At 39.7% G+C, this 19,255-nt stretch overlaps 1 protein-coding gene across 1 annotated transcript; it reads left to right on the top strand.

Annotated features, from left to right (window-relative positions):
- Positions 1-44: 44 nt before the first annotated feature.
- On the top strand, positions 45-18,045 carry pip4p1a (phosphatidylinositol-4,5-bisphosphate 4-phosphatase 1a). Its single transcript, XM_044369105.1, has 7 exons — positions 45-279; positions 2,088-2,281; positions 6,303-6,409; positions 8,209-8,314; positions 10,732-10,784; positions 11,831-11,921; positions 14,204-18,045. Exons 1-7 carry the CDS (start codon positions 162-164, stop codon positions 14,345-14,347), a joined length of 813 nt encoding a protein of 270 aa, XP_044225040.1. The 5' UTR covers positions 45-161; the 3' UTR covers positions 14,348-18,045.
- Positions 18,046-19,255: the final 1,210 nt, after the last annotated feature.

Below are 19,255 nucleotides of genomic sequence, written 5' to 3'. Positions count from 1 at the left end.
GTGTGCGGTGCCACACCCCCGAGCACCGTTACCGCAGCAGCGGCAGCGGCAGCAGCGGTGGTGGTGTGATCATGTGACGCCTGCATTTCCGACACAACAATACACCACCTTATCGGTCCACATTCACGTTCCCACTCTTCCCCCCACGCCTCGCTGTCGGTATGGCGGACGGCGAGAGGTCCCCGTTACTATCAGATCTGGGAGATGGTACTCTTGGCAGCGGTAACGGCGGGGTGTCTCCCGGTGCAGCGCCCTACGGCGTGCCCAACAAACCACAGAGTGAGTATCCATGGTGCTCTGAGTTAGCCTAGCTAGCGTTAGCATCCACTGACTGGGCATTCTGCTTATCCAGCTAGCTCAGCTGTGACACTGACAAAGAACCGGCGTGTCGTGACTGTGTTTGTGTGGGATATGATGTAAGCTTTTACATTATTGCCCAATAAGCATCACCTGGGAACAAAATATGCGGTTTTGCAACCCTAACGTGTAGCAGAGGCTGAAGGAAATCAGCTAACCTAGCAACCGTTATATTAGCTTGGTAGCTAGCTCTAACTTCAGGTTTACAGCTCAGCGTTATTACCACTAAACTACATTTTATTTACGGCTTCTAAAACAAATTGTTGCAGGTGATTCAACAGCTGAGTGGCGCTCACTGTTCTCGCAATCCAGATTCTCTATTAATGCAATTTCTGGTGGTTTCTACAGTGAGTCTTTTATAAAGCTTTAACTTTCTCCCTTAAATGAAATCAAGAAGCAGTTTCCTGAAAAACTTGAACACTAGACTTAATATAACGCCATTTGACTGTCAGATAGAAGCGCTTTTATCCATGTAATTACTGGAAAAAAGCCCTTATGTATTATATTCATGGTAACTGTGCCGCTTAGTTAGCTAGCATCCGAGAAACACCTGATTTGATTGACACATGAGAAAGCCATTACAGAGGCTGCTGAGGGATGCTGCGACCAACGAGAGCTCAGTTAGGGAGGGACTGTGTCTACATATAGTATTGGAAAAGGCGTGAAATATGGCTCTTAATTGTGTTTTGCTCCCACAACCTGCCCTAAACACTGTCATTCACTCTACTTGCTAGAAATGTCTTGTTCAGAGCAGGTAGCAGTGAACAGGGAAGGAAATGAGGGCTTTTTTTACCCTCATTAAAGCTGTTTGGGGGCATTTTGGATCATTTCCTGGGCATTTTTTTCAAATAATGGGAAATACCTTAGTTCTACGTTGCATGACAGACCAATACTCAGTGACTCTTATATAAAAAAGTGAAGGGAGCAGCCAAACTTATAATGCAAGAACATTTAATGGGTAAAAATACTCACACTGTGTTATAATCCCAGTTGCAGATTATAAATGTGTGAGTATTTTTACCCATTTAATGCATATTTTATTTTCAAAAGTATAAACCATGAACACGTTAAGCAACAACATCACAGTTCAACATCTCAACAACATTGCTTATTGTCTGGCGTGTTATATATGGCACGCTAAGGTTTAAAATAACATGCACTATGACAGCTTTGGTAGCTTTTTTAGGGACAGGTCACAGTGGGAGAGGGTCAGCGACTGTCGAGATTTCTATCACACTTTAATTTCGAACAGATTGTGACTCAGCTGGAAGTGTGACAGGTTTGGGAATTTAAAAAACATCCCAATCCCAAGGGCAATTTTACTTTTTTTTTTTTTTAGGGGAATTTGGCCCAGACCCCCATTAATTTGCGACCCTGGTACTGTATGTTGCATCAGAGTTCAAGATAGAAGTCTGTCCCTTCATTTACTCAGTCTTGCTCTGCTTTTTTAATCTTTCTCTTACAAACACGTAGACTCCTATTTGTTGAAACTGACCCCACTCAACATTCCAGGAGAGTTTTTCTTCTAAAGCTCCTTTCAGCAGAACTCGAGACCAAATCTTATTATCTTGTTAATCATAAGAGGTTACTTGTCATGGGAATTGAGCCTTTTTTCAGTCCGTTGTGCAACTCTTGTGACTGTGTCCTTTCGAGAATCTGCTCTTTTGTCGCTAGTCTTACTACTTTTGTTTTAATCATTCTTTCTCTTTCTTGTCTCCATCCCTGTTCAGGCTTCCCTCCGTTCCCCGGCCCCGCTCAGCCCTCGGTGCTCCTAGGGGAGGACCCTCCGCCCTACTCCCCTCTCACCTCCCCAGAGAGCGGCAGTGCCCCTGTTATCAGCTGCAGGGTGTGTCAGAGTCTGATCTCTGTGGAGGGTAAGATCCACCAGCATGTGGTGAAGTGCGGGGTCTGCAATGAAGCTACGGTAGGTCTCTAGAATAATCCGTAAATGCATTCAGTTGTTACACACACTCACAGGCAATGCACACATTTTCTATTTAATGGTTGGTTCCCCCAAATAATAGTCCATATAGTCTATTATTTCCATCAGAAAGTAGCTCCAATGAAAAACTGTTTGTGTTTGTTATAATTTGGGTGAACCAACCCTTTTAAAATGATACGTGTTGGATTTAAAGAGATCATAGCTGAGCAGCTTGGCAGCCTGTATCAGTTTCCACAGTGAACACTGACCTCTGAATAGGATTTGCCGAAAATCAAGTGGTTAGCTTGAAGGCACAAAGCAAATAGTTGTGTTACCAGGGGATCCAAGGACACACTCGCACCTGACCGGTCCTGTACTGTAATTTGGTTGGTTTGTTCAGACGAGTACGATGTCATTTGAACAACCAACCTTGAAATTCTTTGTAAAGGTGGTCGTATATATGTCCTCTTTCAAGTGGGATGAGGAGCTTTTGATTCTCAACAAACCACATTGTATATGATTTTTAAAAAAAAGTGTGACACAAAATTCAAAAGCTTAAGAACTTCACCTGGTTCATCCACTGCCACAAGTCTTATTTTGATTTCTCCCCACGACATAAAATGTAGCAGGTAAGTTCATGTGACATGTTTATAATTATGGGGAAAATTGCAATGGAAAATAGCAGGGAACAGGTGGCGTCATTCTCATTGTGACAAAAAAATCAACTGGTTTTATGCAAAACATGGTACAACAATTGAAACGCTGCCAAAACTTAACTCTATTCTTGTTACTATCCTTCCACTGCAGCTGAACAGGAAAACACTGTTTGTCGAGACACAAAGAGGATATCCACTTTATTTGACTTATTCAGATGGCTGAAGCCGCATATGATCTTATCAGATAAACGTTTAATTACATTTCTGCTCAAAGTGAGGACTCACACTTGAAAAATTGTGAACTTATCCTTTAAGGCACTAGATAGCATACCAGTCATCTTGATAATGATCATTTATATATTTATATCGTATTACACAGGTCTCACAATTTGACAACGATATGCTGAAGTTTTCTATTTCCTACTTGTATTGAAAAGTGTGGCAAGATACAACAAACACACAGATGCACAGCCGCACTTTTACTTCCCCAATTTATGAAAAGCTGAACACACACAGTGGTCATTTTAATTACCAACTTTTAATTATCTCTTTGAGGAAACAGGAACCACAGAGAGAGAACTTTAGATGATGGGAACAACTCAAGAGCAGTGCCACGAACGTGCATCACTAGCTATGCATATCCTTGTACAGATGGAAGAAGAAATATATAAAAAAATGTGTCCAGATGTACCAATTGGCAATACGAGCAATTTACAGATGGAGGGAGCATATGTAGACACACAGAAATGTGTCCAGGGTGTGTTGATATGGATGGATTGTGGGCCATAACCTTAGGAAATGCATGAAGATGAAGTCGTATTTACACCGAAATCTGTCTGGATGTGCAAATAAGCCTCGGAAGCATCACAGATGGAAGTTGCATCATATAGAGCTGGTGGAGAAATAAATATGGGCACAGATCCAAAGATTTGCACAGGAGGCAAAAATATCTTAACAGTATTTGTGGACAGCCAGTAGTTGATGTGAGTAATTGGGTATAATCTGCAGGTTGTTGTGTTAGTGTTAATGTGGAGCTTTTCTATGTCTCAATCATCAACACCCCCCCCCCCCCCTTGTTAATTACGCTGATAAATTAGACATGTTGTGACATAACAATTTCGTCTAGCCCAGTAGGGGTGGGAAGAAAATCACAACATAACTAATTGCTATAAAAAATATTAATGGTTGTTTCACTGCCACAGGTTTATACAGTATTGAAAAAACTATATCACAGTTAACGGTTCTAATCTGGAGGCGGATCATCTCTTCTTCTCTTCCAGTCACACTGACTGGCTGAGACGACGGTTGAGATAGTGGAAGCATGACTTAGCTTATTTAATCACAGAGCATCACACCTCTCCGTTGTGAAGAAACATAGTCCCCCTTAACTGCACATGAAGTTGTTTTAATCAGGAGATTTTGTTGTGAAATCTTTGTGTTTATGTCTCAATAATCTGTTAAGTATTTTGGTAATTTACTTCCTGTCGTTCGTGTTGAAAGAGCGTCACGGATGAGGAACAGCTGATTCATTGAACTCCTCAGTTGAAATGAGGAATCACCTCTACAATACCTCTTCATTTCACTACTAAAATCTAAATAAGGTAGCAGCCGGCTGGAGGGAGATCACCAGGAAGTTGGAAGTTTCTGGTTAAGTTGCTGTTGGATATGTTTTATAACATTTCCAGTAAAGAAACATCTAAATATCACAATGTAAAACGTGTGTTTTCTGTTAGTACAAACGTCTCCAGTCTGATCTTGACTGCACAGCTGATACGTACACTGTTTGTTTACATGACATAACTGAGGTGCAGATTTAACGGACTCAGTGTGGACAGAGAGCGTCCGATGTCATGCGATCTGACGCGATAGTCGGACTCTCGCTTGCTGATAGGACACGGCGTAAGGGGCGGGACAATGGGCCTACAAGCATGATTTGTGACATCACAACTAGTTTGGAGGTTAATCCAGGTCCAGTATGCAAGTTACACAAGTCTGATCTGGAAAGTTGAAACCTGCAGTAAGCAGAGTATTGTATTTTCTATATATCTTACAACATGTCTGGAGGGGATCTTTAACTTTTTTGTGTTGTTTGTTTTTAACACCAAAACAAGACTTAAAAATAAGTTTTTTTTTTTGAACAAAATTAGTTTTTTAAGATCCCCTCCAGACATTTATTAAAACACTCTGCTTAGAACAATAATCCACAAAAGAAATGTAATTACCACTTTAAAAACCTTCATGATATTTACTCCCTTCTCCCTCATTAATAATCTATAAATATGCAAATATTTTTCATCTCAGAAGTTTTAACAGGTGGACACAAGACGTCTCCTACTTCACTGTAAAGGAGGCTTCAGGTTTTAACATCACTAATCACTTATGTAAGTCGCATACCGGACTGTGATTGGCTCCGAACTAGCTGTGATGTCACAAAACCTGCTAATAAGCCCGCCTACCCCTTAAAACAGTTTCATCAAAGAGCTCAGAGAAACTCTCTACTCTCAACAGATGAATGTGAAAACAGCCTTTCAGTGTCAAACCCTGCACGCTGTCTACAAACGTCACCGCCACAGCCGGCGAAGCTTTTACAGCTTATAAAGTGAAGTTGATAACGGAGCGGGGAAACGCACAGGACGCCGTCTGATGCGGTTAGTCAGAGTTTAATGATACGGCGGAGAGAAACGTCGGCGGGGCGTACGACAGTCTGACAGCTAAATGTTCTTCAGAGCTCAGAGCAAGGTGTGTGATTTGTTAAAGTGGTGCTCAAGCGTAAAAAAAAAAAAAAAAAGAATAAAGTTTCCATTGTCTCTCTGCGAGCTCAGGCGATGTTGCTTGATAATTGATTTGACTTTCAGTATTATGGATCAGTGTGACCTAGTGAGATGACACACAGTCCGTCAGTACGTACACTTGGTCACTTGGCTGATTATGTACTTCATACATTTATAAAACAGAAGTCTGTGGCTGTCAATTATCTGCTGTATATGTAACATAAGGCGAGAATCAGTGCGAGAGAAACTGTCCTTTCCCTTAACACAAATCTGATGGCAAAGAGTTCTTAACATTCACAAGAGCTGTGTGCTTGTGTGTCATTTGAAGAGCAACAAGTAGTTCCTGATCTGTTGGGGACAACAAAGCACCGGCAGAATCATTGTAAGGTAACGCCGCCCCCTCGACGCCTTTACCGTAACCGCAGCACAGCCTCTTCTGATATCTCTCTGAATACGTCTCTCTCTCACATAGTGTTGCTTCATTCTTGTCCATCAGGAATAATTGGCTTGTTTTCTACTCCTGTTCAAATGTGTTGTTCTTACTCTCTTCTTATCTTTTTTTTTTTTCCCCTCCTGTGTCTCTGTCTCCCTCTGCAGCCCATTAAGAACGCCCCAGCAGGGAAGAAGTACGTTCGCTGCCCCTGCAACTGTCTGCTCATCTGCAAAGTCACCTCCCAGAGGATTGCCTGTCCCCGGCCATATTGGTGAGATATTCTCTCCAAGCCTCTCTGTGTGTGGGTGTGTGTGTGTGGACACCACTGCGAGACTGCAAGAACACTCCGTGTCTGCGTGTGTGTGAGAGAAGTGAGGCAGAGGAAACAGGGTGCAGTGGGAGCAGTAGTCCCTCAATTAAGGCTGTGCTCCTAGCGCAATATACACGCGGTGCTCAGCGAGCCCGATAAGGAAATAACAGCCTCATTAGAACAACCACATCATGCGTTTTACCTCCGCATCTCATCCTTTATTATGAGAGAGAGAGAGAGAGATCGTCTGTACTGGCTAATATATGTATTGTTTTATTTTCGTGAGATATTTTCCTCAGGAAAGAGGTTTAATTATCAGGTCAATAAATTCTGTTTCTTTAATTATGCACTAACTAGCACTGCAGGCTAGCTACCAACCAAACGCACACTTAGCAAATCCATTCATAATAATAATATCAGAGGCTAGAACAAACACTCAAACCTCTTTCTTTTTGAGCAGAAAATAATAGAAAAGTTAGTTTATAAACCATGTCATGTGGCAGTTTGTTGATTTTTCTAGTGCATAAAGAAAACATCACAGGTTTGCTGAAAATGCAGTTTGGGAAAGAAAAGTTTCCGATGGGTTTCGTCAGGAAATAAACTACACAAAAAGCCATAAAAAAAGGGTCAAAGTGACGCCACTGTGTTTTGGGTTTTTTTATTGTAAAAACGGAAGGCTTATGTCAGTCACCGAACGCGCTCGGCTCTGGCAGCTCATCTGAACATCATGCTGCTGCTGCGGCCTCGTGTAATTGCTAAAAAAGATAAGATCCCTTGTTTATGCCCGAGGCATAAAATGTGCAAAAACATTTTTAGCATTTTTTTTTTGTTTGTTAATTTTCTGCTTCTGTATGAATATAATTTAAAAACTGTACATCTGAAAATCTCTTGTCATAAAGATCTGAAACACATAATTCATCTGTCGGCTCCGGTGCAGATCATAAGGTAGGGCTGAAGGCTAATTTTGGGTTTGCATGTTTTAAATGTTTTGCGGTTTGTAATGAATGCAGTAAGGCAATTTATTTTTTTTTTTTCATTCCAAGCTAAATGAATTGTGAGTGTCTCTGACAGAAATATCCCACAATTTATCATTTAACCATTTGCTTTGACTTCACATTTTGTGCCTCGGGGGGTAAAGGAGGACTCCAAATGATTTTCATTTTTAACTTTCTTCAGAAATATTATCCTTGAACCGTGAAGTTTTTAATACTACTACTACTATTAAAATCGGAGGAGATGCTAAAATTTGTTGGCAGAAAAAGCAACAAACTTTCATAACTGACTAAAATGTCTCTGCATGTTTTTTTTATGTATCTGTTCACATTCCCAGTGTCGCCACAGTTGACCAAAGGTTATTTATTTAATGAAAGCGATGTCAAAAGGTTTTATATATTCCTCATATGCCACTTTGCATTTGCCTGTATTAAAATGCTCCAGAGAGTTTACCTCCAGAGTTACTGTTTAGCATTCAAACCAGACACATTTCTGCGCCGCCGTCTGATCAGTGATTCTGAGCTACTGTGTGGAAGAAAGGTTTAGAAAAGCAGTGTTGGTAGTAATGAGATGGTTGGCTAATAATGGACCCCGAAAATTGACACCGCTGTCAGCCTTTCTACACCAGCCGTGTGAGACGACGACTCACAATAAAAAAAAATCAAGCTGTGATTATTAACTTGCGTTGACGCCGGGTAATATCTGGAGTCAATTGTGCTGTCAATGCTGACTTTGTGTGTTTCTGTGTCTGTTGGTTTCTTTTCTAGTAAGAGGATAATCAATCTGGGTCCAGTTCATCCTGGTCCGGCCAGTCCTGACCCCCAGCCAGCCGGGGCCCGGGTCTCCTGTGGACACTGCAGCAACACCTTCCTGGTACTAGCCAGAAAAAAAATACAATTAAAAACACTTTGATCTTACAGCAGTAGATTGACATTTCTGCTTATTTGCTTTCTCAGCGTGACTGAAGCTACCGCCAGGAGCCAATTAGCTTAGCGTAGCATAAAGACTGGAAACATGTTGGAAACCTGTTGCCTGCTTTTTGTACAGGTCACACAAACAAGATTTAACATGTTAATTTATGAGATTTAGAGGTGCTTGTTGTCAGATTTTGTTACCTTTGGACAGAACAAGGATATCTGTTTCCAACTGCTTTCACTATTTTTATGCTAAGCTAACTGCCTTCTGGCCGTAGCTTCATATTGACCGTACACTACTGTAGGGCTGCAAATAACAATTATTTTCATTATTGTTTGATCTGACGATTATTTTCTCAATATATCAGTTAGTCGTTTAGTCTATAAAATGTCAAGATGCAACCTCAAATGTCTTGTTTTGTCCCAACCAACAGTCCACAACACAAAGATATTCAGTTTACCGTCATAGAGGACTAAAGAAACCAGAAAATATTCACATTTAAGAAGCTGGAACCAAAGATTTTTTTCTTAAAAAAATGACTCAGGACAACAAATCTATTATCAAAAAGTCACTGATTCATTTTCTGTCAATCAAGTAATCGATTAATCAACTAATCGTTACAGCTCTACTCTACTGCACATGAAAGTGATATAAATTTTCTCATATAACTCTCTGCAAGAAAGTGAAAAGGCTTATTTCCCAAAATGTAGAACTATTCCTTTTAATCTTTTGGAGTTTTTTATGATTCTGAAGAAATACACTTCAACCACATTTTTATTAGTTTCATAATTAGTTTTGAAAGTGTCTTTGTTTTCTTTTCAGGTTTAGATTGCAAAAAAAACTCATAAACATTTTATTGTGTCAAGTAAATTTAATGTCATCTCTGTTGTAGGAAATATATTACTAAAATACAGAAAAGCAAACAAAAAAAATTGACTTTCAAATTATTAACAGTGGCGTCAGTAGGACTGGTTTTTATCTAAAAAGCCGTTCATTTATTACCCTCATCAACCTTAATAGCAATCAGTAGAACCTGCATCATCAGTACAACCACCGTTCAAGTCTCTGGCACATTTCCCCACATCTCCGATCTGCTTGAGTGACATAAACCTTAGAAAGACATAAGCAATAAAATCACTTTGGAGTGCCAAGATCCAATAAAAAATGTTTGAAAAGGTGATGTATTACTATGCAAAACAGCGGAATCGTAAAAAACTGCTTTGGCTTTGCTTCTTTGGCTTTCGAGTGAAGCTTTTATCATTTGAACTGAAGTATCTTGTGACAGTTTGAGTGAGCCTGAGAGGTTTTTGTTGTGGGGGCATACTGTAGCACGGCCCCAGAGAAGTGAATTATTGTTAAGTCAAAAAGTTCTTCAGGCCAAGTAAATGTTGAGTTACTGATGTAGATCAATAACTCTATCAACTCTCTCTGCTGATATATTCTGGTCATTCTTTGCTAAAGGGGGAAGTAAAAATTGAACTTACTGCCCTTTAATAATGCGTGGGACAGGTAAAGACGGTTTAGATATGTGGTAAAAGAGAGGAGGCTGGCAGATTCAGAGAAAGAGAAGCATAGAGGTGTAAAAAAAAAAAAAAAAAAGAGGTAGACGGATGCTACGGGGTGTTTAGTATTCAGTCAGACCTTCCTTTCCCTACCTGCTTAAAGACAGGGTGGCTGAATGAAAATACAGATCCGTGGGTGGCGTCGCAGCGATCCTTTTTGTCGCAGATCGAGTGATAATGTTCTCTGTGCTCTCCCCATACAGAATCTTTCTTTCAGAACAAGAAGAATGTACGGCGCGCGCGGCGTACTCCGCTAGCAGGGTTCACAAATGTATCACGGCCCCCGACGTCAGGGAATAAATACCCGCACACTGAGAGGAGAGACCGTTTTTCTTGCTCATGTTTCGGCTGACACAAAGCACCTGTTGATAAGAACTCGGATGGTCGTATTCAGAATCTTTTTAAAGTGTATTATCAATCCAGGCAGCAGGCGGATTTAAACAAGAGACAGAAAATCAAACATCTTGATGGAGTCAAGATCTGGTTTCAGCTTCTCAGATGTGAGGACTTCCTGTTTTTTCTCTGATTTAGATGATTGTAAATTTGAACATCTTATGGCTTTGGATGGTTTTGGATGGTTGGAAATGTCACTATTTCCTGCCAAAGAATCAATCTGTTAATTGAAAGTAAAGATTAGTCACAGCCTTACAATCATGGGCATGTAGTAAGCAAAAATCTAAATATGTAACGCACAAAATCACAAGCGTTGTGTTTTAGAATAGAGGTCTATGAATCATACTGTGAACATCACAGTCATGTCATCTGGCACTTTGTTACCACTTTTAGTTGAATCTCTTCCTTTTGTAATTTCAGTGGACAGAGTTCACAGACCGGACGCTGGCCAGGTGCCCACACTGCAGGAAAGTGTAAGTAGCTATAAGCAATTCATCAGTCACACCACTTCACTCTCACTGTACCTTTTTATATTTTTAGATTTACATCACTAACATTTGACGCTCGTATTACACTCGCAAAGACTAAACAGGGAGATGTTTCAGGGTTTTTCTCAAGGACATGACTAACTTTGAATCAACATCCTGTTTTTTTTATGATTTTTCTCTCTCTTAACCTGAAAACCTGCAACACATTTTCCCCCTTGCTCGCCCCAGATTGGTAGCATGTGTTTTATAATATCGTGAGGTTTCTGATCTGTGGGACTTTGCTCTATGTATATTTCCTGCCTCAGGATTTTCTTAGACCTTTGCCACAAACTACATTCTTCATTGCTAGATCCATAAGCTTCTTAACCCTGTGAGAAAAGGTTCATAGGAGTTTAGTTCACAATAGTGTACGTTCTGTTTTTGTTTGTCCTTGCTTGGAACAGATTATAATGTAAGTGCACACTATGTCGTAGAGAAGAAAATGAGTAAAAACCATCCTTATATGACGCAGTATCAGTTCTTAAGATGCTAATATGTATTGCAATTAAATCAGAACAGTTACAGGAATATTTCAGGAACCCGTCAGGCACATAAAGCTACAGGTGGCCTTCTTTCTTCTTCCTCAGTGTTTAAATCCACAAGGTGCTGAAAATAGATGTTATATTACTGTGATACACAGGTGTGCACAGGTGCGGTCTTTATGAACAGCTTTAGTCATGAGATTTCAATTTGTCAAATCCAAAATAGCTTAAGAATATGGATTGAGACAGCTGGGCAGATGCTACTTGAAGCTTAATTTGTGCAGGTGTGTCATCATTTTTCTTCATGTGACATTTCAGCCCTGCACTTCCAGCAACAGTTTATCTAACCACAGTAAAACAAGCAAACTGAAAATATTGATTGTAGAGTTATTGTCGCTCTTTAAAAGTTCAGATAAACACAGGCTCATATTGTGTTATAAACAGGCCTGATGTTAAAACACACACAAATGATTAATACAATTAACAATTAATTTTTTTCTGGTCCTGCAGCTCCTCCATTGGTCAGAGGTATCCCAGGAGGCGGAGCTTGTGGTGTTTTCTACTCTGCTTGCTATTCAGCATCTCGACCGCCGGGCTAATGGTGAGTTGACGCCATCGCCCACCGTACTGACATCCACCGTACACCATACTTAATTACAGGCCCGTTCTTGAGTTTTGAAACTAGATTACTGAAAAGGTTGCAGGGCAGGCGTTTACCCTTTTTAGCTGGACAAAAAAAAAGCACAATGAAACGAAAACACTTATGAACAATTGCCTCACCAGTGTTCTGAAACTGCCCTCTGCTTGTAATTAATAACGTGTAAACTTTGCCCTCGCACAGCAGGAAGAAGCAATACAATTACAGTCCCTGTTGTCACGTCTCTCACATGGTAGCGCGCACCATGCACCTGCTCTCTCCAGACACTATGACAGGCCTCTATTTGTCAGTGAGATATAGCGCAAACACAACCGAGTTTAACTGTAAGGAGTATTCACTCAACAACACCAGCAGACACACCTACTGAAGAGCAGGAAATATTATTCCTGTTTAAAAAATTTGACCTTCTGTTTTGCCTCGGCTCCTCTTCAGATTGATGTGAATACAATCATACACTTAATTCTTATTTTCTTCGGTGTTTTTAGTTATTTTTGTTGCTCTCATTTAATTGATTATAAGAGTGCAATAATAGAATAACCTCTTAACTGTAGATCTGATTTTTTTTTCTTAGATAATCAGTAATTTATAAAAGGAGGAAATGAACACATAGACACAACTAGACGGTCGATACATTCCTCTTCACAAACAGCAGAGGGTGCAAGATGAGCACCAAACAGCAGCAGCAGCAGTATAGACACACTGAACATGTGATGAATATGTGCCTGCCTGCCTGCCAGCATGGAAGAACAGTAAGCAAAGTGCAGACAAAAAAACACCGAATGCTGTAGTGACAGCGCTGCGTAACGCTGGCGTGGTGACATTAAACGTCACATCAACGTGGAATCAGACTCTGTTTCACACAAAAGGCGGTTTTAATAAAAATAAATCGTTGAAGAGCAGGGGTTTGACAGTTTAATCTGCAGAGGTGTACATTGTATCAATAAACTTTATCGGCAACAACCCAAGACAAGTAACGGATCCATCTTTATTTCCAGTTAATTAGGCATAAGAAAGCAGCGAATTTTTTTTTTTTTTTTTTTAAATGAAGGTAGTTAAGATTCATCACCATAACCGCCGTAACTTTCCGGAGCTACAGGAGCTGCAACACCAGTTAAGAGGAGCCAGTTAAAATGTTAAGTCCTCAGAGCAGACTGACTCATTAAAACTTCAGACACCATTTACTGGAAAAGGGGAGGAATCTCATCTGAGGCCGGTGTGTGTGTGTGTGTATATATTTCTTTTGAGCATGTTTGATGTTTCTTTTTTTGGGGGGCTTGTATAAACCGCTTTTATACTTTTATGGTGAGATCTAACCGCCTGAGCGTTTTTAAATGCTGATAAACAGCATCTGCTTGACTTTTCTCTGACAGTGTTTTTGAAGCGTACCTGTAACGCACACAAAACCTTATCTGGCTTTATTCCTAAATGTAAAAAAACTACTCGTTGGCCACAAGTGTGTATCATCCATCTCTATGTGTCAAGCACAAGAAAAAGAACATCATTTATTACAGGAATTTATTACACGTCTGGAACAAATCCTTCCTAAAACATTTTTTCTTTTTTTTTTTCTTGGACTTTTTTTAATACCTAAATTAGCTCTGCTCAAGTGTTGTGACTTTGAAATAGGAATTCATCTTTCTATATTTCCACAGCGTCCCTGTAGGTTCTCTCAAAGTCACTTTTGCCATCTTCATTAAATAATTTTCCTCTGAGCAGCTGCACACTTAATACTTGATGGGATAGCTATTTTCTCCCTCACCCCTCAAGTCACACTTAATTATTGAATATGTACTCTTCCATGAAAATTTGTCCATTTGAAACTGTTAAATTATTGTCAGTGCAGGTGGTTTAAGTCGTCCCTCTCGCTGACTATAGATACATAAAGTAAACTAAATGTTTTTTTAACGTCTGTGTGACGTCACGATGAAAGCCTCCCACAAGTGAATTCATGTCGGATGCTTTTGTTCACTTTTAATACGTGAAAATTGCTGAATATTTGGCTTAATTTTGATTAAAAAAATGTATGAAAAGCAAAACATTTTCAAGCCAAATTGTAGCTTCAGCACTCGTCGCATTTAGCCTGATTGGACTCGAGCTAGTTCATTATAATCACCATTACACACCCAGAATGTGCTGACGATATCTTTTTACAGGGTTTTTATGAGCAACAGCTGAATTATGGCGTCTCTCTCTCTCTCTCTCTCTTTCTGTCTGTGTGTCTTCAGGCCGGGACGTGGGTGAAGGCTCAGACCTACCAGGGGATCTACGCCTCGTGGGCCGTGTTGCTGCTCCTGGTTGTCGTCACCCTGGCGCGGGCCTTCTACTGGGCCTGCATGAGGGTCAGCCAGCCCCTCCAGAACTTCACATAGAGTCAGCTCCCAAACCTGCCGCACCCTCTTCCCAACCCGCCAGGATGGAGGAAAAGATGGCTTAAAAAAAAACAAAAACAAACAAACAAACAAAAAAAAAAAAACAAAACAGAATACCGAATATTTATTTAAATCCAAACTCCTGAGAGAGAAAAGGTTCTCCTCCTCCTCCTGTCCCCTTTTCCTTTTAGTCAAATGTGTTTCTAAAACTGGATGGCGGTGGCTGCGACTGCTATATATCTATCGGTAATTATGATGACGCGTATAGCCTAATGTACTGTTTATCTATTCTAATCTCGTGGCCAGTGTGGGTTCATTTTAACATTTGTAACACTTTTTTCTTCTTCTTTCCCCCCCCCCTCTGCGCTGTTTATAAAGTTTAGCTTTAGTCTGTGGCACATCTGTTGCACTCCCGCAACACCTAAGATGAGGGCTTAAAGTTAAGTAGATGTGAATTGTGCCCTTGTTTTCGTTTAAGGGGACTCCCCCCCCCCTCCCCCTTTTTCTCAGCATTTCACGTTTTTTAAACCCGGAAAAAAAAAAAAAAAACAACAAATTATTTTGTGAAAGCAGCGATGAAGTCAGATGAAGCTAATAAAATCGATGCCAGTAGAAGACGATTGGCTAAAGGGACATCAGCCTCCCTTTTTGTGAATCAGAACATCAAGTAGGTGTTGAAATGTGTCTGAAAAATTGGATTCAGCAGTACGTGAAAGGTAGGCTATGATGTTTCTGAACTCAGTGTTTATGCTGAATTATCCCCTGGGACTGACTTTGATCCAAAGCAGCTTGAAAGCCTTAAAAGGAGTTGTGATAGAAGGATTCAACGCACGCACACAGACACACACACACACACACAGACACACACACACACGTACATACACAGCCATATGAATGCATACCAGCACACAACAAAAGAAGGATGCTCTTTAAGAGTTGCAGCTCAGAAACCAGTTAGTCAAAGGCGATCCCAGCCTCTGTCTTCAAGGACAGACACGCAGACATTCTCCTCAACGCTCTCGTCCTTGTCTCGGTGACATGCTTGCCACTTCTTGTGTGGAAGTTTGATATTTTCTGGTCCCATAAGAGTGTGACCGCATCTACAGCTCGTTTTCATTGATCCAAAAATATAGAAAACAGGTTTACTTTCTTTTGATTTTCATATTTTTATTATCTCTAACCAACATATCGCTAAATGTTGCAGGACCCTTCCTCCCGTTTCCAAGAGTCACGTTGACTTTATTGCATTTTTCTGTATTGTTTGACCTTGTTTCTTCTTGTTAATTTTGCTTTCTGAAACAGAGCAATTAGTTTTTAAGACGTCAATATCTGCCTCTTTATACCCATAAGACCCTTTGAGAATGAGTATTTCCTGTAGTTGCTTGTATGTGTTTGTTTTTTTTTATCCTTATGAACTGCACATATTTTTCTAGCTGAGGTTAAATCTGTGCAAACTTTAAGCTTAAAAATACCATACTTCAGTTATTAAAGTCAAACTTTTGGATTTTTCACCCTATTTTCCCACCATTTTGTGTCTAAGTGACTAATGGGGACAACAATTTTTTAAATTGGTCCAGTATCGAGTGAGATTGCTGCAGCTACCAAACAGGCTGCAATGTAATCTTTTGGAGCAGTCGTGACCCATCACTGACAGGCTCAGGATTGTTATTATAAGCATCTGACAACATTATAGAAAAGATCCCTACAGAGAAATAAAACTTTTTTTCTTTTTTTCTTTACCTTTCACTGGATCCAGTCCGATTGTTATCGTGTCTAACCAAGTCTCGCTCTAAAATCTCGCAAGAATCGACCTGTCGCGGGAAGAACGCTAATTATTCAGCCATGACTTTGAAAATCTTTTAGATAACACTAAGCTACACTTCCTGTACTCCCCGACACTCCTCACTCCAACTCCTTACTCACGTTTCCACTGTCGTCTTCCTGCGACAAGTCACCTCTCGCATGATTTCAGAGCGAGACTTAGTTAGACGTAACAAACAGACCGGATCAAACAAATGGTAAAGATAAAAGTTTTATTTCTCTGAAGGGATCCTTTCCATAATGTTGTCAGACACACTTATAATAACAATCTGAGCCTGCCAGTGGCAAAAAAAACAAGAACTTTTGATTGTGGACGTACATTGACGGGGCGCAACTGGCCCCCCAAAGGATTACATTTCAACCCGTTTCGCGGCTGCCGGCTGCAGCGCTCTCGCTCAATACCGGACCAATTTCAAAAAATTGTTGTCCCCCATTAGTCACTTAGACACAAAATGATGGGAAAATAGGGTCCAGGTTGAAAAAAAAAAATGCCGAAGTTTCCCATTAATATCTCCTGAGAGCATACTGAAAATTTTTTGGATGTACATCTACAAGGAGTAAAATGCTGCAGAATTCAAATAACATGATTGGCATAAAAGCACCATCACACTCAGCTCTGCCAGGGTTTTTTTTTTTTTTGATTCCTACCGGAGCCATTCATGGTTAAAACATGTCCAGTTTATGTCAGTGAAGATGGAGGCTGGTCCTGAGCTTTTCTTATTGGTTGGTTACATTTGTTGTTGTGGGCAGTTGGAGCTTTGACCTTAAGGCCAGTGAAATATTTGCTCAGTGAAGCTTAATATCAGTAAGAATAACAAACACAAAACACGCACACACACACACACACACTACATGTTACATTCTCACTCAGTATAAGTCCCATGATGACTTGTCTGTGGTTCTGAATGTGGTAACATTGCTTTTGTTATGAATTATGTATTTTGGTTCTGTTTGTAAATATATTTGTTGTTTTATGTAAAAGGAAGTGACTAAGCGGATTATGTTGCACTCCAAGCTTAACACTACTGCTGTGATTGCTGCAGAAGTTTTATTTGTCGTTTTTAAGAAGGTTATTTTTGCAACTCTTCACCTGTTACATATTTAATGATTTGTTGAACTACTAACCTAATAAGCCTCTGGACACCCGGTCGTGTCCAACTCTTAACCACAGTACACACACACACACACACAAAAATACTCACATACATGTGATGTAAACACACACACAACATACTTACACTAATAAAACATTTGGACAGGTAATCACATTCCGAAGGGATGTCATATCTCTCGCACACACACATACACACAAATACTCACACCCAGCACCTTATACAGTAGTGAGAAACACTGCATACACCAAGTAAGATGAGAAAACGTTACCCTGCTAGACTGAACTGAGGTTGCAGACAGCAACGGTTTATGGAAGTGTCATGTTATTTATTATACACGCTGCAAAAAAAAAAAGCCACTTTAACAAGTCAGTGATTTATTATGTCCTAAAATCTTATTAATTATGAAAAAAAGTCTGTTCGTGGGGTGATAGTGTTTCATTTTCTTCAAGACTGGTCCAAGGGCATTTGTTTTTTTCCAGTTATGTACAGTGATTTGCCAGTTTCAAGTTATGGTCAGTGCTTATTTTCCCCCCTCCAATACATAAAACTGTGTTGGAAACAAATGAAAATTGAGATTTTAAGACAGAATTTAAGATTAAATGACTTGTTAAAAGGGATGTGGTTTTTTTTGCAGTGTGGTGATCATGTTTTATCCATGACTGCAAAAGAAATCAATCATGTTAACGCCAATAATCAAGAACCTGGCTGATGCTCTTTTCAGAGTTTGTTTACACACAAATAAAGACATGATGTGTAAAACCATTGACTTGAACTTTACTCATTTACCAACACACCAGATGTGAAGATGTCCTGAATTTCAGTCCAGTGAGTGAAATGCATTTTAGATATTTTTTAATTGCCATTTTCCAACTCAAAAGATGCCGTAGGTAAAAAAAATAAGTACAACTGTCCCAATTTAAAGTATGGATTTCTCAGTGTTACAGAACCTGTCGTTTTATGATGCAACATTGTGAAGCAAACATTCCTGACAAAAACCCCTATGGTCAAACAGTTGCATCATAAAATTTGTAGTGTTCAGTGTGCAGACTACCTCTCCTTTTACCTCCTTTGTATGCTGCTTTTGTCCTGTACCTGCATCCTGCTGTGGTCTGGATCAGTGCACCAAACTCTTCTGTATGACTTATCCCCACAGCACTCTGAGATGGGCTCAAGTACCCCCTTATCAACACTACTGTCATGTTTTCATCATGATCTTTTAAATAGATTTTGAACTACACGTTTCAAAAAAAAAAAAGTATACAAAAGTGTATATTGTTACTTTTTAATGCCATTCAATTGTCAATGTTTAGGCCAGTTTGGTTAAACTTGGTAGTTTGCATTTCGTGGAGTGGCAGAAGGTGGACATTTCAACCGTTTATCCATCACATGTTGCTACGTATTTCAATTATCCATTATTCTGACTTAACTATATCAATCATTTATGAATTTCTTTCAGCTATTATTCATAACTAGCTAACTTTCAATCATTTTCACATTGCTTTTAGCAAACTGTTTCAACTGTTTCATTATTCTTTGCCAACAATTTAAACCATATTTATCCAATCATGTCCAGCCAACTATTTCAACCATTACTTTGAGCTATCGTTTGACTATTCCATTACTGTTAGCTAATTATTAAAACGATTTATCTATTACATTAGCTAGCTAACTGTTAGCCGAATATTTCAACCTATATATTTCAATCGGTTACTTTTAACTAGCTATTTCAACTATTTATATATTACTTTTAGTTATACCTTTCTCTTTAATTCATTATGCTTACATTCTTACATTCAAACAAAATATGACACTCGTCTCCCAGACGGTTGTCATTACAAAGGTTGCAGATCCTCTGGTTTCTATCCAGCCTTTTATATCTTTCGATGAGCTTGGGAATCCTGGTGTTGTTCACCCCAAAGTTACAAATAGCTTGTCTGTACTTTTGGTTTTCATACAACAGATACTTTTCCAG

The sequence above is a fragment of the Thunnus albacares genome, chromosome 12, assembly GCF_914725855.1.
Source record: "Thunnus albacares chromosome 12, fThuAlb1.1, whole genome shotgun sequence".
In the NCBI taxonomy this organism is placed as follows: Eukaryota; Metazoa; Chordata; class Actinopteri; order Scombriformes; family Scombridae; genus Thunnus; species Thunnus albacares.
This window is presented reverse-complemented; position numbering and strand designations above follow the sequence as displayed.

Coding starts and splice junctions, on each gene's coding strand:
- pip4p1a (XM_044369105.1), top strand. CDS start 162: ATGGCGGACGGCGAGAGGTCCCCGTTACTATCAGATCTGGGAGATGGT. Junction 2,282..6,302: donor GGGTCTGCAATGAAGCTACG/GTAGGTCTCTAG, acceptor CTCCCTCTGCAG/CCCATTAAGAACGCCCCAGC. Junction 10,785..11,830: donor TGCCCACACTGCAGGAAAGT/GTAAGTAGCTAT, acceptor CTGGTCCTGCAG/CTCCTCCATTGGTCAGAGGT.